We start from the raw sequence: 25,253 nt of genomic DNA on the forward strand, positions 1-25,253 counted from the left end.
ACACAAGCAAGCGCTTAATTGTTGAACCAGCATGCTCATCCTTGAGCCCAATTCACACATAATTAAACTTATGTTGTTAATTCTAGGATAGAGGTTAACTTAGAGTAAAATAGCAAAATTTTCCAAGGATGCAAGTTAAACTATTGACCTCAAACACATAAACAGAGCACATAGCCACAGATACAGAAACTTAATTACGATGGAATTCAACAGTTAGGTATTCAAATTTTTAGGGCATTACACCAAGAGGTTTACCACATCAATGATGCATAAAAAACTAAGTCTCAGATGACATATCCTCCTCCTCCTCATCACCTCAGATCTATAATCATTCTTTGATCTATCATCATAAGGCTCTTTAAGAATAGTTCTTAATAGATTTGGCGGCACTCTTACATACACAAATCTCATATATACGCCAAAAATATGACTAGAAACTAAAAATAAAAAATAAAACCACATTTGCTTTCAAAGAAAATGGAGTGAACAAATTCAAAATCATGAAAAATGTGAACAAAATAAAATCATGGACAAAATCATGGACAAAATCATGATTATCTGGACTGGAATTAAAAACAAAATAAATATCATAAAAAATAATGTTACATGCCATAAAAAAGAGCATGTGACCAAGGCATACTTTGGTGATCCATCTTGTTTACTTGGGGTTATTTGACCCGTCAAGACTGACCCATTACTTAAAGAGATTGAAGGTCCATCTACTTGAAGCCCGGTGAATATGTAAACATTCTGATAATTTGTATTTTACCAATATAAATATTTGTAATCTTAAAAGATCTTGTAAATCCTTTAGAATCTCATCTTAAATTTTTAATTTTTTAATTACTATGTATCTTTTTTATTTTTATTTTTTAAAATACCAATTAAAGACGTATGATGATTTCTTAACCCCAATTCTGCCGTAAACAAAATTTGACCGGTGTATCAAATAACTGTCCATTATATATATATAAAATTAATTTTATAATGAGCCATTATAAATTAGTTATTTATATTATTCATTTGTTAATTTATAACTATTTCCAGTTTTTCTTTCTTCACAAATAAATGCAGAAAGTTAAATATTAATTCATAATATAAGTTAAATTAAATAGTAATAAAATTATATAATTTACAAAAATAAAATGAAAATACTTTTCTGTTTTTTCGTTGTTAATGTCATAACTACTCTATGTTACGTTAATTATATATATATATATAAATATTTATTTACGTTATTTTATAATCATTTTCTTTTATCTAATTCTTTTCTTTTTCCTTTTATATTTGGCATATATAAAAATAAAAACAAATATTATATTATAATTTAAATTAATTTTTCAAGAAACTATATAATTTAAAATATAGAACATTTGTTTACATTGATTTTATATTATAAAAAATTCCATTTTCTTCTTTCTTTTATTTTCCTTGTATATAATTGGTAAATATAAATGTTTATTTGCATTAATAATTTATATATAGTTACTTAAATCAATTGCAATGCTGAATAATGATAGTCCTATCCTCGGAAAAGAAGAAGAAACCCTAATGAAAAGGAAAATAAAATATAATTACAACTGAAAATAGTATTTATATTTGACAATTTATTTAATCTTTTACAAAAAATAGTAATTTAGAAAAAAAAAGAAAAGAAAAGACGAGTCCAAATCCTCTAATAATTTTGTTTCACTGAACTAAGCTCAGATTCCTCTCATAAATCTAATTCTGTTTGAAAGACGAAAACTAGAGCAACAGAGTTTCTGTGTGACTCCCTATCCCAAAATTCAATTCCATAAAGATAGATAAAAAAAAAGGGGGTTTATATAAAAAATATACATTTAAATAATAATAATAAATGAAAATTTTTTCTATTGTGAAAAATTAATGTGATCCACCCCTTTTGACATTGGCACAACACAACCACCAAAAATCTCTTGCCCCTCCACTACAAGTAAAGATTGCACTATCTCTACACATTGTGAGAGCTCACAAATTTCTCAAAGGATCTTTGTTTTAAAAGGTGGTAGATGAATATCTTCAACCATCGCTATGGATCAACCTCACAAATCGCGAGGGAAATTGTTGATTTGCCCTTCTTCCAATGCATCTTTATCGTTCGTCTTGTAAGCTATCCTTATGCGCATCACCAACGATTTCTGAATGTGAAGTAGATAATATATAGTAACTAAATCTCTACTAATATACCCCTTCAAAAATGGTGCTCCATACCAAACATGAATATGTCTTTTTTTAAGGTTTCATGACTACCACAGCTTACTTTACACTCTTTTCCATCTTCAACCTTCCTATCTTTCCTACCAAGCTTAAACAATACTGGTGCAACCCACAAGGAAATCAATAGCTTTATTAGCAACTATGTCATTCCAAGCTCTTTCCTTGTCTTTTTGAAGAAGTACCACTACTAAACCCTCTTATGCTATACCCCAAAATAACAAGAAACTGGATAGTCGAATTCAGGGACAACAATATTGCTTTGCTACCTTCAGGCTAGTTTTCAGATTTTTTCAACACCTCTTTTCCTAGCTTCTCTTGAATTCATCTTCTTAGGCACAAAACTAAAAACCTTAAATCTAGGGAAATAAATCATCCTTTGTCTACTCCATAAGAGTAAAATGGACATGCACTTCAACTCTTGCCTATAATGGAACTACATGCAAGCATCATCTAAAGTCAAATACTTTTAAAAATTAAATAGTATAAAAGATGTCCAAAACATTGAGAAAGAGTAGCGCAAAAAAACATGAAAAGTCCAAGTAGAAACCCTATGATAAAAAGTTAAAGAACAAAAAAACTTTTTTTTATGATGAAAAATAAAATAGCATCAGAGAAAAATATTTTTTTAATATTTTAATTATTATCAAAATTAAAAATGTTTTGGAATGGATTGATTTGGACTAAACAATTAAAACTCTTTTGGGCCATACTATTCAAGCCCAGGTCTAATTTCAAGTGTTTCGGCTTAATTCCTCATTGGTCGAGTTATGATTTTATCCCTCTACTTTATGAACTGAGAAGAGTTAGCGAAATTTTGATCCTTGTACTTTACAAAAGCTGAGAAAGTAGTCCATTTGTTGGTAAATACATCAAGTTGAACTGCTAATATTTGTTAATTTGTTACATATAAATTTTTGAACTGTTTAATTTTACTAATTCCTTGCATAAAATTGCTTAACTATAGGTTTCCAAGTCAAACAATTTAATGACAAGGTTTAGCAACATTACCTAGTTGACTAACTTCTCAGCTTTCGTAAAGTATGGGACTAAATTATGACAAAGTACACTAGAGGGACTAACTTCTGAATTTTTTTTAGAGGGATGAAATTCAGAATTAGACCTTCCTCAACTGTTTCTTGCTGCTGCCTTTTGTCTTAGTGCTACAGCTTCTTCATCTCCTTTCTGATCTCATTTTTTAACTGCTCTCCTTTCAGTCACAGGAGGCCAAGTCCCAGGAACCCGACATAAATCCCATCCCAAGTCAGTGTCAACTTGCGTCGACACGGGTACCAAAATGGATGAGTTGGAGCAACACAGATTTTAACCAACTAAAGCCTAGCTATACGAATAATTTACTAAACCTTTTTCTTGCTAAGCCATTAGATTCAGAAAGAGTAACATAAAGATAAGTATAACTCAATAAACATACCTTCCCATGTTGGGTATTAGTGACTTTCAAACATTGTGTGATGGACCCATTACCGCTTGCAGGCAAAGTATTGCTACTAGCAGGATCCAGATGCAGCTGAAGAAACTGCAGAATTTAAATGCAGCAACCGTATCAGCATCACACGCATTAAAAGAAGAATGAGAAATTCTATATGATAAGATTTACAAACTTCGATGGTTACTTTCAAGGAACAAGAAAATACTATAAATTTTGTGAAACTAATGAAGACTCAATTTTAGGAACCTACAAACAAGGCTAAAGAAAAAGAGTACTCTCGAGGCATATCGAGAACTACTAGTAAGAGCAGGCTTTAAGTTGCAAATGGCAAAGTTTTTAGTTGTTCACATTAATCCATGATAAAAAAGTAATAGAGAGAAAACCGATAATGAAATATCCACCAGTAAAAGATGGCAGTGAAGGCTGTTATAAAATTTCTATCCTATAAGTACAGCAAGGTCAATAATGACAATCTCGAGTTACCTTTGGAACTGCCGCCTGGAAAAGAAAATCATTATAAACATTAGGTGACAGATTTGTAAAAGTAGCCTGGATGAACGTTGTTTGTAGGTTTCCTGGTTGCCTTGAGAAGTTGAACGTCATCCTCAAGGTGCTGCTCTCATATGCAACTAAGGATGGATAAGCTGGACCATTTTCCTCTGCTCACAGAAAAGATAACAATAACTACTTTGGCAACTACAAGGCTATAACTATCGGTCAAACAGAGTTCCAAACTTTAAAATTTACCATGCTTTTGAGTAATAGCACCCGTCCCGTCCAACAAATCCATCATTCCAGCAGAACTTGCAGGAGAAGTGGCATTTGCAGAAAGTGAGGAATGTGATGCAAGGCCGTTTAAATTGGCAACTGGTGCTTTGTTGTCATGACTTGAGGATAATATGTCAATAGCTGATGAGCTGCTTTGCACGGAAGGCGATGTTCCAATTGACAAAAGATCCAGCAGAACATCTGTACCAGTTTTTGGAGACTGACTTGTGCCTTGAAAGTCAAAATAAGAAAATCAGACTTTTTTAATCAATAGGCAAGAAGCAATCAAACACTGAAAGTAGTTCACTTTCTATGAAACATTTATCTCTATGGCGACGCAAAACAAAGTTCTCTTAGGAAAAGATGGCAATAAAAACAACGAGAAAACATTTTCTTTCAACATTTTACCCTTTCACAAATGTCAACTTGAGTAATTATGCAATGGAATCATCATTACACCCATTACATTCCGAAACCAATTTGGAATTCATAATTATAATCATAGGATGTCAAATTATATGAAAATATTATTTATTTTTAATATATTTTAATATATTATTAGATATAAAATATTGTTTTCAATATATCAATAAATAATTTAATAAAATCTTAGAATATTGTTTTTAAATAGTAATTTTAGATCTTAAAACTTTTATGTATTTTTAAATTACTATCAATATTTTATGACATAAAAAGTTTAATTGTTATAAATGAAAATTTCCATTTTATTGAAGGGTAAAATAATACTTTGACATATTTTCCATTATTCAATTTTAAACAGCCAAATATCTTAATTATCTTAATTATATTCCCACCTAATAACTATTTCATTCTAACTTAATTTCGTTCAACCAATCAAATGCAACATTAATAGAAAAACTGATAAACTTGACTTTAAAACAAAACCTAACAGGAAAAAGAGAAAATTGTAAAAGATACTAAAAACTGATATAAATGTAAAATACTATATAGAACCCTAGATCTAGGCTCAACAATATGGTGGAATATTGATGTATGACATGTCAGATGCTCAAAAAATTTTGATATGCAAAGATGAAACTTGGTGATTGGCAAATATATTGTGGTCAGATGTTGAAAGAAACAATGAGATAGGCACAACCATAAATCAGCACATTGAATGAGATAAAAGTCAAATATAACCCTAGATTATAAGATATTACAATTAGCCCCATAAATAAACAAGAGTGACAAAATTAGATCTTAAGCAAAATAGTTACACAATGAGATTAGTTGTGTTCTACATCATCAAAATCTATGAAGCACAGACACAAGAAAACCCCCTCATATGGTGGCTGACATGGACCCACTAGCAACACATCTAAATATGTTTAGGGCAATGTTAGGACACGACAAAGAACATAAAAATTGTGGTATGTTTGTTTCCCAGAAAATATTTAGGGATAATGTTCATGTATTTTCTTGTGTTTCTTTCATGGAAATACCACAGTCAACGGGAAATTACTTATAGATCAACAAAAAATAAGCCTTTTTTTGAAAATTGACTTCCACTTTTGAAAATTGTAAGTCATTTTCCACAAAAAAGCCATTTATGAGTAAATGTAAAAGGTTAAAATATGCCATTGGTCCCTGTATTCTTCATAAATTTGAAATTTAGTCCCTCTACTTTTCAAATTTCAAAATTCAAGTCTAATTATTAATATTGTTAAATTTGTTGGTGTGGCATTTTGAAAAGAAAAGAAAAACCCTCAATTGGTAACCATGTAACTAAAAAAATGACATTGTAATGAACCTGAATTTAACAAGAAAATTTTAACAGCATTAATAGTTAGACCTAAGTTTTAAAATATGAAAAATATTTAAAAATATTAAAATCTTGCTATCTAATATACTAACTTTCAATATTATTAAAATTATAATTTTAATATTATTAAACATACATATTTATATTTAATAATAAAATAAATTATTAATATAATTTATTATTTTAAGAAAATTACTGAATATTACAATTTTATTTTATAATAAATTTTAACATTAATAAGATATTTGAATTTTAAATAATACTCTTAATATTTTATTGAAAAATATTTAGTTTATTATTTAATAATAAACCTATACATTACAATTTATACAATTTAATAATAAATATTTTAAAATATAAATTTAACAATATAAATATAAGTATTTGTGTAAATTATACTACGCTTATTTATTCCTTTCAACTCCAATGTGCCACTTTCCACTCACATATATGTAATATATGTAATTTCAAATTAAGTTTTAATTAGACATTAATTATTATTAAGTCTATATAAGATATTAATTATTATAACATATTATCGTACCATAAAATATTTTGTAACACATATAATTTATATTGTGTTTGTTCCATTGAAAACAAATTTCAAATAATGAATTTAAAAAATTGTTAAACAACGGAAAGTATTTTATGTAAAATCATCCAAACACCAAAAAGAATTAACTTTTCCAGAAAATCAATTTATTTTCCAAAAATAATTTTCCGAAAACTGTTTTTAGTGAAACAAAAATAGCCTTAGATGGGATAGAGTCTTGTCATGGTAAGACATGCAAGGACATAAGAAGAGGCAGCCATAGTGACGGAAGAGATGGCAGTTAGTGGTGGAGCTTGAACTTTTGGAAGTTTTGAACTGGAGAAAGGAAGAAAAAGAGCATAGAAACATATCAAATTTTCAAGCAATTGAGAGCAGTGGAGGAAGGGTTTATTGGTGTACAAAATCTAAATATCTAGATAATAAAGATGATAAGGAAAGGAATGATTTGATAAATTTTGGTGAAGTACCGTCGGTGGAGAATGGTAGCTGGAGACGATGAGCAGCAGCAAACTGCAAGGTGTGTTGCTGGCATTAGAGTTAGAGTGAGATGGAGAAAAGTTAGAGAGAGTAGACAAAGGAAATTTTTTTTGGGGATTTCTATCGACACCAAATGGTGTGCATGGGCAAAGAAAGTACAAGAGAGAAAAAGAAAAAGAGAAGAGACAAGATTTTAAGAAAAATGAGAAGAGACAAGATTATAAGGGCATAGTATAGCCCAATAGAGAAAATGAAAATATCCTTGGAAATTTTATATTTGTATCTTTAATTACTTAATTCATATAAGTTGATAAGTATATTTAAACCTTTAATGTTATATAAAGTATTAATATTTACGAATATACTGAATATGTTTAGATAAAAAAATGATTTTTATGTATTTTTTATCGACATATCCATGGCCTAGTTTTTTAGAAATTTCCATGTCAGTGTGTAGTGGCCATGCTTCATAGATCAAAACACAATCAGTTGCTTGAAAAAATAAATTTCACTCAAATGTTTCTAGAAGATGCACAACTATGCATCCCAACTAACCTGATGGTGCAGAAGCTGGGGATAAATCAACACCAAGGAGATCCTGAAGAAAATCACCACCAGAAGAGACAGGTGCAGGGGGGGCATCATCTGAACTTAGGTCAAGTAAGTCTCCAATAGGAGCTGCAGCTGGTTTACCAATTCCATTTGGAAGATTACACGGTATTATGGAGGAAGTTGAAACAGCTGTTGGCAAGGAGCCAGCCTTCCTTCCACTGAAAGTTTTCTCATCCAAAATTGGCATCCTTTCAACCAGGGCCGATCTGTATGGATTCATCCATCAGCTTTGTGCTTCACAACTATGTTACAGTGCTGGAAACCATCTAAAAGGTAGTAACATAAATAGTAAAACACCCAGAAAAAAATCATACCTAATGTTCTGATGCTTCTGAAGAATACAACTAATTTCAATAGAGCGTTGCTGCAACTCAAGCACAAGGCTTCGTTTATTCTGGACAATTATATCCTTGATTCTCCTGCAGATACCATTCATTAAGATTTGATTTTCTTTTTCATTACATATAAACAAATTGTAGAAATCAGAGTATTTTATACTAAATAGAACATAAATCAGAGTTTTTATATACAACCTATGACACTACTTTAGGAAACTCTAAGTTAGGAAAGATACTAAATAGGAGATATGATCCCTTAAAATAAGGGATTTTAATAAAAAAAATATCTACAAAATATTCCTAAAATATTTACAGAATATTCCTACACTCCCCCTCAAGCTGGAGAATATACATTGTATAATCCCAGCTTGAATAGGAATTTATTGAACACAGGTTTTGGCAAAGCCTTGGTAAGAATGTCTGCAATCTGTCCTTCTGAAGGAATGTAAGAAAGAGTGGCTGTCTTTTTGTTGACTTGATCAGCAATAAAATGCCTATCAATTTCAACATGCTTTGTTCGGTCATGTTGAACTGGGTTCTTGGCAATCTGAATGGCAGATTGATTATCACACAAAACTTCAAAGTGATCCTCCTGATTTGTGCCAAGTTCTTTTAGTAATTTAAGTAGCCAAATTCCTTCGCATATCCCCAAAGCTAGTGCTCTAAATTCAGCTTCAGCACTACTTCTTGAAACAACAGATTGTTTCTTACTTCTCCAAGTTGTAAGGTTACCCCAAACAAAAGTGCAGTACCCACTAGTGGATCTTCTTTCAGTGAGATCTCCAGCCCAACTAGAGTCTGTAAAAATCTTAACATTCATCTTGTGTCTTCTTAAACATTAAGCCGTGTCCTGGAGTTTTCTTCAAGTACTTGAGAATTCTATTTGTCTTGCCATATGCTCTTCAAGAGGATTAGTCATGTGTTGACTTATCACATTTACGGGAAAAGCTATATCTGGCCTTGTCAAGGATAAGTAGATTAGTTTCCCAACTAACCTTTGAAATTTCTCTCTGTCTACTAAGGACTCATCTTCTTTATTGAATCTCAAGTTTGCCTCCATTGGTGTATCAATGGCTTACGACCAAGAAACCAGTTTCTTTGAGTAAATCAAGTACATACTTTCTCCGGTTGATCACAAGTCCTTCTTTGATCTTGCCACCTCCATTCCTAGGAAATACCTTAGCTTTCCCAAGTCCTTGGTTTCAATTCCTGTTTAACAACTTCTTCAAATTGCTAATCTCTTCCTCATCATCTCCAAGAAGAATGATGTCATCCACATACACAATTAGGATAGCTTTCTTATTTGTAGAAGTTACCTTGATGAAAAGCGTATGATCGGCAAGGGACGCTTGTAGCCATTTTGAAGAATGACTTTAGCGAACCTCTCGAACCAAGCTCTAGGTGATTGTTTTAACTCAGATAGAGACTTGTTGAGCTTGCAAACCTTGTTGCTACCTTCAATAGACTTTGAGCGGTGGCAATTGCATATAGACTTCTTCCTCAAGCTTGCCATTAAGAAATGCGTTTTTACATCAAGTTGGTGTAATTTCCAATCGCAATTTACAGCCAAACTTAGAGTACTCGAATAGTGTTAAGCTTTGCCACAGTGCAAAAGTTTCGTGAAGTCTATCCCATATGTTTGCGTGAAACCTCCGCCACTAGTCTAGCTTTGTATCGTTGGATACGCCATTGGAGTTATACTTTACAGCAAAGATCCATTTACACCGATAGCCTTTTTTCCTTGAGGAAGGTCTGTAATGGTCCAAGTAGCATTTTCTCTAGTGCACAAATTTCCTCTTCAATGACCCTTCTCCATTTTGGATCCTTTAGAGCTTCAGCTATGCTTGTGGGAACCTGTTCTTTATCCAAAGTTGTGTAAATGCTTGAAAAGACGGCATCAATGAATTATAACCATAAATTTTTCAATAGGATGCTTGGTGCCTTGTCTAACCCCTTTTCTAATAGCAATAGGAAAGTCATCTAGAGTAGTGGACTTCTTGATTTCTTCTTCCATTTCGGCATTGGACCCAAATCCAATTCTCGGCAAGAATCAGATTGCAAAACAGTCTCGGGATATGTCTTCTTTTCTTGTGTAGACACGAAGTGTTTGGGTGGTGGTGTTTTTGAAGACCGTCAATTGGAGTAGGTGTATTTTCGGAAGAGTGTTTAAAGTGGGTGTAGGTGAATTAGTCATAGGTACTACAGAGAATCAATAGGAGCATTCACAGTGATGATCTGCAGGTAATGGCGAACAAGATGGCAATTCTGAAGGTTGAGAATGAAGATTAGGAGGAGATACCTGTTGTGGCTGAAAATCACTCCATGTTTCCCCCTGAATTTCAGCCTGAGTGAAATAGGAATACTGCTCATTAAATGTTATATCCATAGTGGTGAAAAATCGTTTAGAAGGAGGATGATAGCATTTATAACCCTTCTTAAGTGAAGAATACCCAACCAATACACATTTTAAAGACTTAGGATCTAACTTGGACTTATTAGGAGCAATATTTTGGATAAAAACAGTGCAGCCAAAAATTTTAAGTGGCAGAATGGAGGAGATAGGCTTAAAATGAGGAAAGTGCTGCAAAAATATAGATTGAGGCGTTTGAAATTTTAAAACCTTACTAGGCATCCGGTTGATTAAATATGTGGCAGTTAATAAGGCTTCCCCCCACAAATATTTAGGAACATTAGTGGTAAATAGAAGAGAACGAGTAACTTCAAGAAGGTGCCTATTTTTTCTTTCGGCAATGCCGTTTTGCTGTGGGGTTCCAACACAAGAACTAATCTGAACTATGCCTTTTTCCTTAAAAAATCACTTAAAGACCTAGCAAAAATTCACCGCCATTATCGATTTAAAGAGCTGGATTTTAGACCCAAATTGAGTGAGAACCATGTTATAAAATTGCACAAAACACTAGCAGTTTCAGATTTATCTTTCAGCAAATAAGTCCAAGTTATCCTCATGATCATCAATAAAAGTGATAAACCACTTACAATTATCAGCATTCTTCACCCGAGAAAGGGCCCCAAATATCACTATGGATCAAAGCAAAAGGGTAAGAAGGCTTGTATGTAGAAGGAAAATAAGATGATTTAGTATGTTTGGCAAGAGAGCAAACTTTGCAAGAAAAAGAATTAGGCCTTTTATTAATGAATAGAGCAGGAAACAATTTTGCAAGGTATTGGAAACTAGGATGGCCTAAACGAAAGTGCCATAACATAACAGTATCAACTTTTCCTAAAGCGGTAAATGACTTGGAGATCTCGATTTTAGGAGAGGTAGGGAGGATGTAGAGACCATTATGCAAGCTGGCCTTACCAATCATCTTCTTCGAGTTCAGTGCCTGCAAAGTACAATCACGATCATTAAAAATTACAGAGCAGTGCAAGTCTGTGGACAATTTACTAACAGAGATGAGATTGCACGCCAGATTTGGTACAAAGAGAACATTTTTAAGTGCAATCTGTTCATTGAGAATAACAGTGCCATGTCCCTCTATTTTGCACAAGGTACCATCAGCCGTTTTGACAGCTTTACCAAAGGTATGGAAAAAATTGTGAAACAATGCCTTGTTACCAGTCATATGATCCGTAGCACCAGAATCGAGGATCCAATTAGGAGTCAACTGGGAGGAGAAAAATGCAGTAGAAGAAAGGTTACCTTCTGGATCTTTTATGACCAGATTACCCTCACAAGACCCTTGAAACTTTCCAAATAGTTTTTGAAGTTCAGCAATCTGTTCTTTAGTGAAACTAGTGACAGAGGTGGCAACAAGGCTTGATTTATTATCTTGAGAGTGCTTGGACTTCCGATCCGAGGCTTACCATGAAGCTTCCAACACTTCTCCTTAGAGTGGCCGGGCTTTTTGCAATGATCACACCAAGGTCTCCCGTTTGGAAGAGGAGATGATTGATGGGTCAAGAAGGCGATCTTTCGAAGTGGAAGATGGTTCATCGACAAGATCACACACCTTCGGCTTTCTTCCTTCTTGACCATAGAAAAGCCTCTCGAAGGAGGGAAGAGGAGAAATAGCTAGGACCACGCCGCGAACCTCGTCCGTGTTCTTATTTAAGCCTTGGAGAAATTGAAAAAGTCTTCGTTGAGTAACAATTTGTCGATAAAGAGCAAGATCTCTTGGATCTACCCAATCATAATGTGCATACAAATCTAATTGTTGCCAAAGAGCAAGAGGGTATTGTAGTAGAGAGTAACAGCATGGTTCCTTGTTTAAGAGTGGCTGCTTGATCTTCAACATGATATAATTCAGCAATGTTATCCGTGCTAGAGTAGGTTTCATGATTGCACTCCAAATTTCAGCGGTGTGGTGTAAAGAAGAAAGTTTCGCTTATACTGGGGTCATGGAATTAAGGAGCCAAGTCATAACGACCATTGTCACGCATCCACTTAGCAAAACCAGCATCATCCACAAGAGCTTCTTGATTTCACCAAGAACGTAGTCCAATCTTTCTCTGCCAAGAGAAAAATCTTAACCGATTGGGACCATTCAAGAAAATTGTTGCCATTCAATCGATGGCGGTGATAGTCGACAGACGAATCTGATGGAGCATCGGAACTAGAAAAATTTTCGGATTTGAAGTAATCTCAAGTAGGAGAAGGAGTTTGGACATGGTCTAGGTTGAAAAGAAATCGTAACCTAAGTGATACCATGTAGAAATCGAGTATTTTATACTAAATAGAACATAAATCGAGTTTTATATACAACCTATGACACTACTTTAGGAAACTCTAAGTTAGGAAAGATACTAAATAGGAGATATGATCCCTTAAAATAAGGGATTTTAATAAAAAAATATCTACAAAATATTCCTAAAATATTTACGAATATTCCTACACAAATAATCAGAAATTTCTCAATAATTAGTATGGGTGAACCAATTTGCCAAGAAATAAATTCAACTTAGGTCTTGCTTAGATAGAGTTTGTAAACTTTAAAGGATTCCTGGTAACCTTTAGGCCAAGCAAAACCAGTAGAAATGTATAAGCAAGGGGAAGGAGTAGTAATGAATGATAAAATATGCACTTACTCTGAACAAGAAGGAAATCGAGAAGAGAGCTTAAACAGAGCAATCAAAGCCATAGCTTTAGTAGTGAGACCCAATCTCTGACACTTAATAGCAACCTCCATGGCATCCACAGCATCAGATTCTGTTACCTGCTCAGGAATACAGAAAAATTTCCAAATAGTATTAAAAGATGTAGAGTGATAAATCTAAGCATTCATACTGTACAAAAGAACATGATCCTGATTCTTGACATTAATGACTCTCAGGGCATCATATAGAAGGTTAAGAATCTCCTAAGTCTAAAAATCATAATTGTATTGATGTAATCCCATGAAGAAACCCTACATTTGATGACACCCATTATTTTATCTGACTGCAAGTAATCTCAAACTATGTTGTTAGAACTCAAGTGTGAGTGTCAAATGTGATTATGTGCCGAACCAAGAGTGTCAAATGTGATTATGTGCCCAACTAAATGTCAAACATGATTTTATCCTTCATTTTAGGCTTAAAAGTCATAAGTCTGTGAGCTTTTGTAGTGTTTTTAGCGTGTTTTTGTTTATTTACGTATTTTGGTGGTATAAGCATTTTTTTTATATAGTTTTTAGCTTATAAATGAAAAACATTTGATGAGGTGATGTTTTATAGTTGTGTTTTAGGTATCCTCAGGTTAAAGTAATGACAAAAAACTGAGGAAGAACAAAGAAACAAAGCTGACCATGTTGCGAGAGTCTATGTTGCGACACACAACACCAATGGACTTTCAAGATCATGCAACTAAAGAGGTGTGAGCAGGAGTCGAGATGCCAATTTGGAATTTTAATCATTTGCATCACAAAGCCAAGATCTCTCATCAGCATGCCAAGCTCTCGAAGTTGTCATATTTTGACGATTCCATGTCTGCATTGCAGGGTGGAATTGGGTGTTGCAACACCAGATTGTGAAATGTCAAAAATAAAAAGGATGCTGAATCAAGCTTGAAGATCATTTCTAGATATTAGCTTGAAGAAATATCACTTTCTAATCCTTTCCTTTACTCTGCTTTAGATCTGATTGAGCTTTGTTGTTGCTTAGATTTAGAATCTTTTCTGTAAGATGTTTTACTAATTTTCTAGATTTGGACTTGTGATGAACTCTATTATTAAATTTTGTTTAAATAGTTAGTTGTTTCTTGCGTTCTGTCTTGCTTTGTTTGTATTCCTGCTTAATGTTAGATTAACTGCTTGACAACTAATTAATCCACTCAATAGCCTAATTGAGATCTAAGAGGGTGAAATTAGGTAGATCAAGATAAATACAAGTTAAAATCAATTTAGTTTGAGTTTAAATGATTAGGTGACAGCAATTTCATAACTAATTGGTTTGGTAATCAATGAAACCCAAGTGTCATTAATTAGGTGACCGGAGCAAGTGAGAGACAAAAAAGGTCAAATTAGGGTCCATCACATCTTGAGAAAGTGGGTAGGAACATGAAAGCCTGAGGTCAGCAAGGTAGGTTACAAATACTCAAAGAGAACTTAATTTGTCAATTGGCTCTTTAGTGTACCTCCGTATATATCATTTATTGTCTGTTTGGCTATTGGGCTTAATCTGGATTGGTTGATTGACGCCCAATTTATCCAATTCACCTAGGAACAAGCGAGAACTGACTTTAGGATTGATCAAATAGCTAAGCATCCTAATTGTTAATATCAAGAGAGTTAACAATGCTAGGGAACAAGAAAGAGCTAACTCTAGCAAGGAAATTTGTGAGAGCTTTGCTTAATTACCTTAAGATAGTTGGGTAAAGGTGTGAGACTTTTTTATTTATCTAGTAAGGAGCCCAGGAGTATCGAGAGAGCACTAGGTGCACTTAGAAGCTTGAGGATAACAAGACTTGATAACTAAATGCAAGGATACGATTGGAGGTTGCCAAAGTTAATTAATAAGAGGATTCACAAATTTAAGTCCACTGGATATCTCTATATCCATGTGTTCAACACGAATGTCGAACATGAGTACTTTAAGACAAAAGAAGTGTCAAAGCAACATAGATCCAAATCATTTCAACCAAATATTTAAGTGATAAACTTATGACCTTTGTAGCAAGGGATCCTAAAAAACTCTGATCAATTAGAAGCTTGCTCTATGCAAACTCAAGTTCATATAAAACAAGCCACTGCCAGCTGTTTTCCCTTTTTTTATGAAGATAAAGAAAACCAAAATGACTATAGTAAGTGCATGCAAACTAATCTTTGGATAAGGATGCACTTACTGTTATTGGTTCTTCAATGTCAAGCATCCCAACATTGTTCACCAACATGTCACCATATTCACCAACACACCAAACTGCAACTCGAACAAGGGACTCCTAATGAAAAGAACAAAGTGCATTTAATAATTAAAAAATATCAAATTCTAAAAAGAATCCAAAATAAACCTAAGAATACCTGTTCTGTCGATGCTTGCAAAACTCTGTACAATGCCCTGACTGTATATCCATGGAGGTCAGAAGCATTACTTATAACAATGATTAAAGCATGCCAGACTTCATCTTTTACAAAATTTCCAGCCTACTAAGTGAAGGATAAATATCAGTACTCTTAGAAAATAATAATTAACAGAAACATTGAAAGAGCTAAGAAGATAATTAACAAATGTGGCAGTTCCCAAAAATGACAAAGGTTCATCCTCATTCCCTTTTTCTCTCCTAAGCAGAAATTTTCAAGTAGAAATAAGAGTCAACATCCAGCAGATGAAGATTCTCACACCAAGAAAACTATAAAAGAACAAACACTGCTTGAATGTTTGTGACCAATGTTAGTTTCATGAATAAAATGTAAAAGCATTGACATATTGCAAAAAGAATGTACGGTACTCGATAAGATCAACCTTTACTAGCTATTCACCTTAGTTGCCACACTTTTTAGAAAATTACCATGCCCATTCTTCCTAATTGCTTCCTCAATTTGCACATTGAGAAAAGGTTTGGCCGAAAATCAATTCCAGGTCTCAAAACCATGGAGTCATGGACTGAACTTTTCCAGTTTGAATTGTTAGTCAATTGAGACTTGAAGTCTTATATTGGTTTCATCAATCACTCCTAAATCCTACTTGACTTAAAACTGACATCATAATCCTTCCCTGTCAAAATCCTAGATATCATCATTGGGTTCACACTTTACAATCATAAACAAATGAAAAGGATTAAGACCAAACCATATGTCATTCAAGTTGTTACATGAGCTAATACAGATTGCAATTGCCCAGCAATTTTTCAGGCCTAAGCCACCAATTATCAATTGTCAAAAGCTCAAATTCAAGTTCTGGAGTAACTTTAGGCCTTTATGGTTTCCATCAATGATATTTACTTCTATCTGATGTGGGATGGAGTATCCCATTTCAGCCTTTGATAGTTCATTCAATCAAAGGCAACAAGCAGCAAAAGTCATAGCTGAGGCAGGTTCAGCCACCAGATTTAGCTTGAAAAAATCAAGTGGGTTAGCTTGTGCAGATTGACAACAAAGTTGGCATCACTTGGGAAAAAAAATAACCAAAAAAGATTATTAATATTGCCAATTTTTTTATATAAACCACCACTTAAACAGGGCAAGAATGCTTTCCTCTTTCCTTGGCAAGAATTTACACATAACAAGGTCATACGTTCAACTAAGAAACTTGGTAATAAGAAAAAGTAGAGATTAAAACATGTTTTACATCATCATTTAATGAACTCATATGCAAAAAGATAGAGTATTGAGATAATAAGCCCATAAATGATCTGAAACAAAAACGTAATGTTCTGCAACACCTATAAGGAACAAAGACTGCAGTGGAAGCAACTCAAACAAGAGAAAAAATATAGTAGCAGAACAGAAACATGGACACTGTTGAATTCAGTAGAATATGACAAATAAAGCATCTTCAGTCCAATCATACAACAATGATATGTATGCTACATATACCTCAGAAAGAACCTTGAGCATCTGATCAATGTACCATATTTTTGCCGGGGAGAACCTGAGGCAATGAAAATGATTGTTAATTGACTAAACAATGCTGCAAAGAAATGACAAATGAATCTTTCAGCACCCTTCCCCAGCCAATGTAAAAAGGTAATCAGATAAACCAGAAGAAAATATTCCAACATAAGAGAAGGATAAAAGCAACTCCAATAAATTAAACAAAGGTAGAAATCCGTTAAAATCGATCATATCAAATCAATAGTATGAAATAACTGCCTTCTCCAAGATTGATAAATGATAACCAATCCTTTTATTTTCTGAAAATGTGCTTGGAGGAAGGATCATACATAGAATATGCAGCTAGATACATCCAAAGCACAAACATCATACATGAAATATTGAGCCAAGAAGACAAAGCATACAAGACAACTGCAAAGAATATAACAGCATAAGGAAAGCTGAAGTGGCACTTCTTGTTTAACTAGAAAATAGCACAACTTACTTTTCAACAAGGGAACATATCTTGGCAGTAATATCTCCCTTAAATTCTTGATCGCTTACTTCCAAATATTCAATTAGCTCTTTTGTCAAAGGCTTTACATTGCTTTCATTCACTAGCAAGTATACAAGTTCAAGGGCCCTTTTCTGAATTGAAGCATCTGAATCCTGGAAAAAGAAAATGTCAAATCAAAAACTTTTTCAAATGCAGAAAACTTACAGTTTGACAATAATGGCATTTCATTCCACATCAAAAGCAACTAAGAAAAAGCTGAGAACTATTTTTTTTTTTTGTATTTGTAGAGTACCAAGGTTCAAATTTAGGATCTCTACCCAATTCCTACTCCACTCTACCCCTGATCCAAGCCCAAGAGACAATGCTAGAAATTATTATATCTTCAAATGAATCCCTATGAATCTATCCAAATGTCAATCAATTATGAGTAATCAACCAAAAATATCATAGGAGTAACAAGTAAGACAAACTGAGGGTTCCCAAAAAATAGCAGAAATGGATAGAAAGGAAGGAGAGATGACTACTGAATCTTTATCCTTAAAGGAAAAAAATACAAGATCAAGTGATACCTAAAGAGAAAATTGCTCTCTGCAGCAAATAATAAGTCTTATTCTGACACACAGGTCGTTAACCAAAAGTAACAAACAAATAACATAAGCAGAGAAACAGGATAGCCAAAAGGAAAGCAAAACTCCTTACAGGTTTCTTGAGCAAGAACTAAATAAGAAACCTACTGAAATCATCAAAGATGAAATTAAATATCCTGAGGCAGCACCTTTACACATTCCAAAATTGTTGCCCTATGCCTCTGCACTGCTTTAGCATCCACCATAATAGCCTTCATAAGCATGTTTAATCCAACATATCTGAAAAAACAGCAAGGTTCAGTTTCATACTGTAATAGAGGAACCAAGAAATAGTGTAGAAAGGGATATGAGGAACCAAAATAAGATTTGAAAGGAAAATACCTTATATTATTGTCACGATTTGACAAGAATCTTCCCAAGATATTAATAGCAAGCACACGTAAGCCTCCATTATCTTCAATGCTCATGATGGTTTCAACACATTCATAAAGAATAGCATTTCCTGCATTTTTGTTTGACTCGGTTCTTGATGCCACCTATAAGAATTGTGACCATATAGAAAAACAAGTAAAACGAGAAAACCTTTACCTCATTAAGAAATGAAATATTGTTGAAAACAGGAGTCTCCAAAAATTTTAGCTTCTACTTTCATTACTATAGATCAGCTTTAGAAGCAAATATCCAATATACCCCAAATAGTATACCATCTTTCATTTAACATGCTCCAAGCAATCTCATAAATGTTTTCATCATGTCAAGGAGCAACATTTCAGTGGAATATCTGGTTTATTTTCTACCAAGGCCAGAACTTCTTTTTTTCTAGTGAGATGGTATTTTAAATCATAAAATGAAATAACAAATCTCATTCCTCAATAAAGCAATCTTTCTTTTTCTCTTATAAAAGCTTTTTTAAGAACTTCTATGAAGAAAATCTGGTGTTCTACAGATAGTGAGAATGCATATAAAATTTACAGAAAAAGGACATAAAAGGGGGGAGGGGGAGAAAGACAAATATAGACAAAAATTGTTACATCAGTTGTTTATATCAAGTATATTTAGTAACATGTAGTTACAAATTGTTGAGATAAACAATATATGCAATATGCATTATACTTCATACTTCTTTCTGGACTTCAAATATATTACAAATGAAAGAGACAGGTCATCAGAAAAGCTTCACATGTTCAGAACTGACCTGGGCAAGTATGTCAGTCATACAGTCACTAGCATCGGCATCTCCCTGGCCCAATATCCGCAGAAGCTTAAGCAATCTTATATGAAGGAAAGGATCTGTAATGCCAGCAATGTCATACTCAGGTGAATAGGGACTGTTTGCGATATCCCTCAGAGTTTTGACCAAACCTTCAATACAGTTCTGCAGTGATGATAAAAGAAGCTATTATCTTTTCACAGGTATAGAAAACAATCATATAACATATGCAGGAAATAAACATTTAAAAGAAATTCAACTCATTACAGTTTCTTTTCGTAGTCATATAAGTGTTTGATAAACCGTTGAAAAAGAAAATTTTCAATGTTTAATTTTTTAAATGTGTTTCATAATGACATTAAATTTTAATTAATACAAAATTTTCAACAAAAGATTATTGAATAGGATAACTAAGCAAATAGCTACTTATCACTTAATGTTGAAAATGTTAAGATGATTTTATTTTTTAAATCATAGATGAAATAAATGATATGTTTTTTCATTTTTGTTAAAAATAAAATATTCAAATTATTATATTTAACTTTTATCCAAACCTATCTAAAATAATTTTAAAACATTATATTTATAAGATTTAAATTACAAAATAATAATGTTCAAAAATCAAGCTTTACTTTTATCAAACAATAAAATTATATTCACTAAATTTTTAGCAATATACCCAATAGTTTTATAATATAAATTCAGCACTTATAAAATTGAGCACTAAAAATTTAACATTTAATTTTTAGTTTATCAAACAACACTTTAAGTAGAGAATCACATTGAATTGAAAAAAACGCAAATAAAGCCATTACCAATTACCTCTCTAAAATACTCCAGGGCTTCAGAACTGACTTTACAAAGATCTGTACAGAGTTGAACTCCAGTTATTAGGACTCCATGATGCTTTTCTTTAAGCAGTGAAGAAGCAGGATTCATAAAGTTTTCAGCCAGGTCAGGCACTTTCTTTATGATCCGTATTGAGCACAATGCTGCCTACAAACAACAGATACGAGTCAAGAGGAGTCAAAGATTGCAGTCGGAATGCTATGAAATAACAGATAACCTAAAACTTATGGCATGATGAGAATTCAAAAATAGAAAGCCAACTGGCAGGGGGAAAAAGAAAAGAAAAGAAAAGAAGAGCAGGAAACCTGTTCAATCAAACCAACCCACCAACAGAAAAATGAGTAATTTTAGAATAACCAATTTAGTACATATGGCTAGCAAAAGTCAATAGATGTATTACCCTCAAATCATCAAACAAGAGTTTCTTGAAGACAAAAACACCTCAGAGTTTAGACTCAAGGTTTATAATATGTTGGCATTTTTCCCTTGAGTGATACAGGCAGTAAATTCTTCTCAATAACATAAATGGTCAAAAAATCCAGATTTCATAAACAGGCCATACAATGGTTGAGGAACATCATTAAACAAAATATTTCACTTTCATGAAGTAGGAACAGAATTACATTTTACAGTTGAGGTCTCTGTTGTGAGGCATGCGGTGCTTGCATCAAAATACACATGGATGCTTTTAACCTTTGTATTGACAAATTACAAAGGTATTATTGGACACAAATAAAGAACAAAAACCATGACACTGGAAGAGCCCAACAATACAACGCAAAACTTTCCAATTCCAGTAGGAGAATAGAGAAGTTGATATGTTTTAAGAGGGATAATCAGCATCTTTTAAACGTAAGAAATTCCTGAATCCTAGAATAGGCTTCCCTTTCCCCCTTTACTTAGCATATAATTGAAATCAGAATCTGTAGTCAATAGCCACTTGAATAAAGATAGGACACACTTACTTTCTTCCGGATATTTGGATCTCTGAACTGCAGCAATCTTTCTACATCTGGTGCAAGATCACGGGCCATTTCTGCAGAAGAAATATTTCCCAGAGCACAAAGAGCAAGCCCTACAATATACTGGTTTGAATGATTCAGGTCTCTGCATATAAGTTAAGGTTTCCTGCAGAGTAAAGTATATCTATCCGTTTCCTATTTTTACCCTTTCTAACACCAGCCAATCAGGAGAAAAGTTATTCATCCAGAACACAAATGATACACGGAAAAGAAAATAGGAATAAATTAAGGTTGAGAAAAGTCTACATGCTGGATACTGCTTTAATGAATTTGTGACCAACATCAACACTTCTTGTCTTTCATCAAGAAGCAACATGAGACCAAGATATCCAATCCTCTTCTCTGGAAATCCAGTTGATGCAATCAACTTTAGGCATTCCATTTGGCCAAAATGAGTGGGATATCCAAGCATGTGAATGAACATAAGCTTTGCTAGGTTGCGGTGCCTATAATCTTGATCATTTTCATTAATTGCAGCACGAATAGCAGCACACTCTTTCCTTACAACAGCACGTTCTTCAGCAGCAGTTTTGCATGCACGTATAGCCCGTATCATGTCCCTGCATAGTAGTAGTGAGTTTGACCATTTTCAATTAATATCCATATAAACTACATTCAATCATTTGTTTGGATTAAATAATATTACCTAGGATTAAAGATGCACAAAATATGTTTTAGTCATGGGGTGTAAATGAATAGAACGTTCAACGAACTGTTTGTGAACTGTTCGTATAACATTCGTTTATGTTCGTTTATTAAGCTAAATAAACGAGTATGAACAAAATTTTTATGTTCGTTTAATAAACGAACGAACACGAACAGGGGTGTGTTCATTTCATTCATGTTCACGAACAAGCTCGTTTATTGACTCGTTTATAAGCTTGTTTATTGACTCGTTTATGACTCATTTATTTATTAATGATATTTTCTTATAAAATTCCATTAGTATATATTAATAAAATTATCTTAAACTCGTTTATTGTTCCATTAGTATATATTAATAAAATTATCTTGGTTTGTATTTTTTTTTGTTTATAATTATAATATAATTATTAATATTTATATTTGACTATTTTACATCTAAACAGTATATGTGTGTGTATGTTTTTATTGTTTGTTTGTTTGTTTATTATTTATTAACATTGTTCGTGAACATGTTCAATTATATGTTCATGAACATGTTCGATTAATTTAAATGAACATGTTCGTGAACATTAAACAAACAAACATGAACACACATAATTTGAAATTCTTAATGAACACAAACTGAAAACGAACAAGCTTAAAAATAAGCAAACAAACATTAACAAAGGTTCGTTCGTTCAAGCTCAGTTCATTTACAGCCCTAGTCATCAATTTGATTCGTTTAACAAAACATGAATTCCTATCCATTGATAAATAATTTAAGAAAAAGAAAAAGCATTCTTAGAAACCAGTAGTAAGCCCTAGCAGAGAAGAAACTTTTCAAACTATCAAAGCATCCAACATAAGACCATCTGGTAGCATGTGGGGGCCCAACTGTTAATATAAAACTAATAGATGTTGGATAACACAATACAAACTATAGGATATGGGATCCCTAGTCCCTTTCTCTTTCTCCATAAAATGTTACATATATAAACAGTTATTCTGAACAATATATTGAACAAGAAATATTCACAGATGCTTAAGAGAGAGGAGACCTATATGTTCCTAGTTACCAGTTTGCTCCTAAAAAGCAGCACTTGTTACTGATGACTACTGAAGACAAGGAGATTAAGATCTTCATACTAATAAAATATGGACAAAACTTTGTAACTAATTCAAAGAACTTACAGAGAATTCCCATAACAGGGTCTGGACTCTGGAGGTTACCATTTAGACCAGATTCTTTTTCTATCTTAGATTTTTTTTATCATCCTAAATCCCTATAGGGACAAATACAACTATTCGGTTCCATTGCAATAGGCACAGAAACCTTCTACAGTCACCAAGCAATCCCACCTAGGGAAACTAAAAGGAAATGGAGTTCAATTTACAATTGTTTACTAAAAGTGTGATAAATTCTACAAATCAGTTTGAACATACAGCCACAAGAATTAACGATACAATCATGTAACCAGGCTATTCAAATTGTCTCTGGTAACCATATCAAATTGGACACCTGAGCACTTGACTGCTTTGGACAGTTATTTTATATATTTAATATCACTCTCTCCATTCCCCTAGTTAATCGGAGTTTAATGGTTGGATGTAATATCTGTGTTCCAAAACATGCTGCATAACCTATATATCTATCATCCTTAAAAAAATAAAAAAATAAAAAAAAATAAAAAAATCCCTATATAGCTATAATGCCTTAGTAGAGAAAGTGAGGTTTCATTACCAAACTGGTGGTACATTGGGGTTTCCTTTCTAGAAAATGGTGGAACTAATGCTATTGGGTGCATCATTTAATATTTTAAATAACGATGAAAACGCAGATCAAGCTAACATCAAACAAATTAGGGACTTCTACATTTTCATCCATAGTTGCATGCAACTGATTCAAAGCACAATCACAAAGAAAAGGCAAAAGTAAATAGAGGAACCAAAGCATGAAACCAGAAAAGCTAACAATCTCTACTTGGATCTAAATTCAGACGCAATCATCTTTTTAAGTAGCACAAACTAAAATAGAAGTCTCAAATTTCAATATTAAGAGAAAAATTAAATAAATACAACGCAGCTGTTTCAATGAAAAAAGAAAATACATTCCAATTAAAAAGAATCGAGTGTACTTGATAGGTTTTTCAAATTAAAAGGGAAAGGCAGAACTAAAACAAGAAATGGGTAACACTAGCAATTGGTGCTCACCGAAGACGAGTACCAGACGAGAAAGGATTCATTATTGCGTCCAAGCGTGAAATTGTTGTAGAGAGCTCAACTCAGATCCAATCAAATCAAAACTAAATCAAATGCTGCAATGAAATCAATCCACCCCAATAACGATTATTTGGAATGAAATGGAATTGTATTCATAATTTTAAGAACCTGAAATTTAAGATCCAAATGTTGGAATTCGGAGATCCAACAAATACAACCAAACAGATGGATTTGACAGACAGCAAAACGAAAAGGGAACTGCAAAAGGAAAAACCAGAAAACGGGAGCACTCAATTTTTCATTTACAATGCTGAGTGGATCACCCACGGGTATTGGGTTAAATTTGCAAATTGGATCCACGGCTTCTTGCTGTAACGGGTCAAGGCGCGATTTCAATGGCCTGCGATAGATTTTTAAATAACGGCGAGGGGAGGAATTTCTTGTCCACTTATTAACGGTATTACATTTTTATTTTTAACAGGTATTAGGTCTTCTCCATGGATCCGGCTCTTCGCATTCAAACCATTCTCGTTAAGGACTACTGTAAATATCATTCTTCTAAATCATCTTATATACATTTTGGTAATGTGATATTTTTGCAATTTTAATATGTTTTCAATGTTAAAACATCTCATCTCTCCATAAATTTGGAATTTAAATTTTATCTTTTATTTTTACAAATCTATTCTCACTATTTTTCAAATTTTAAAATTCAGATTTAATTATTAACACAATTAATTTTTAATTTACTAGTATAAAAATTTAAAAAAATAATAATTAATAGACATATAACTCAAAAATGACATCCTAATGAACCTAAATTTTGACAAAATAATTTTATAAATGTTAATAGTTGGACCTAAATTTTAAAATCTAAAAAGTAAAGAGATTAAATTCCTAAGAATAAAAATATAGGGACCAAATTTTTAATTTACAAAGAATATAAAACTTATAACATATTTTAACCTGTTTTAATTATTTCAATTCATTTTACTTAAATCAAAATGAAATTCCCAATATATAATCTTCAAATAATATT

The 25,253-nt window shown here is 32.8% G+C and overlaps 1 protein-coding gene and 1 long non-coding RNA gene across 3 annotated transcripts; both read right to left on the reverse strand.

The window, feature by feature from the left end:
* Positions 1-1,552: 1,552 nt before the first annotated feature.
* LOC108479208 (AP-1 complex subunit gamma-2-like) lies at positions 1,553-24,759 on the reverse strand. 2 transcript variants are annotated; one of them, XM_017781671.2, is made up of 19 exons: positions 24,521-24,759; positions 24,206-24,309; positions 21,628-21,930; positions 21,314-21,455; positions 20,322-20,495; positions 19,485-19,664; positions 18,671-18,825; positions 18,478-18,568; positions 17,691-17,854; positions 17,189-17,243; positions 15,674-15,796; positions 15,499-15,594; positions 13,266-13,393; positions 8,193-8,297; positions 7,822-8,084; positions 4,433-4,684; positions 4,169-4,344; positions 3,668-3,772; positions 1,553-2,159 (listed from the first exon to the last, which is right to left on the reverse strand). In XM_017781671.2, exons 2-19 carry the CDS (start codon positions 24,235-24,237, stop codon positions 2,064-2,066), a joined length of 2,640 nt encoding a protein of 879 aa, XP_017637160.1. In that variant the 5' UTR covers positions 24,238-24,309; positions 24,521-24,759; the 3' UTR covers positions 1,553-2,063. The 2 variants fall into 2 exon arrangements, with proteins under 2 accessions (XP_017637160.1, XP_017637157.1); XM_017781668.2 differs by having other exon boundaries at positions 24,206-24,759.
* LOC128285356 (uncharacterized) lies at positions 11,339-12,014 on the reverse strand. The gene is made up of 2 exons (XR_008275868.1): positions 11,881-12,014; positions 11,339-11,563 (listed from the first exon to the last, which is right to left on the reverse strand). It is a non-coding gene; the product is annotated as an uncharacterized LOC128285356 (long non-coding RNA).
* Positions 24,760-25,253: the final 494 nt, after the last annotated feature.

This window comes from Gossypium arboreum, chromosome 12 (assembly GCF_025698485.1).
Source record: "Gossypium arboreum isolate Shixiya-1 chromosome 12, ASM2569848v2, whole genome shotgun sequence".
In the NCBI taxonomy this organism is placed as follows: domain Eukaryota; kingdom Viridiplantae; phylum Streptophyta; class Magnoliopsida; order Malvales; family Malvaceae; genus Gossypium; species Gossypium arboreum.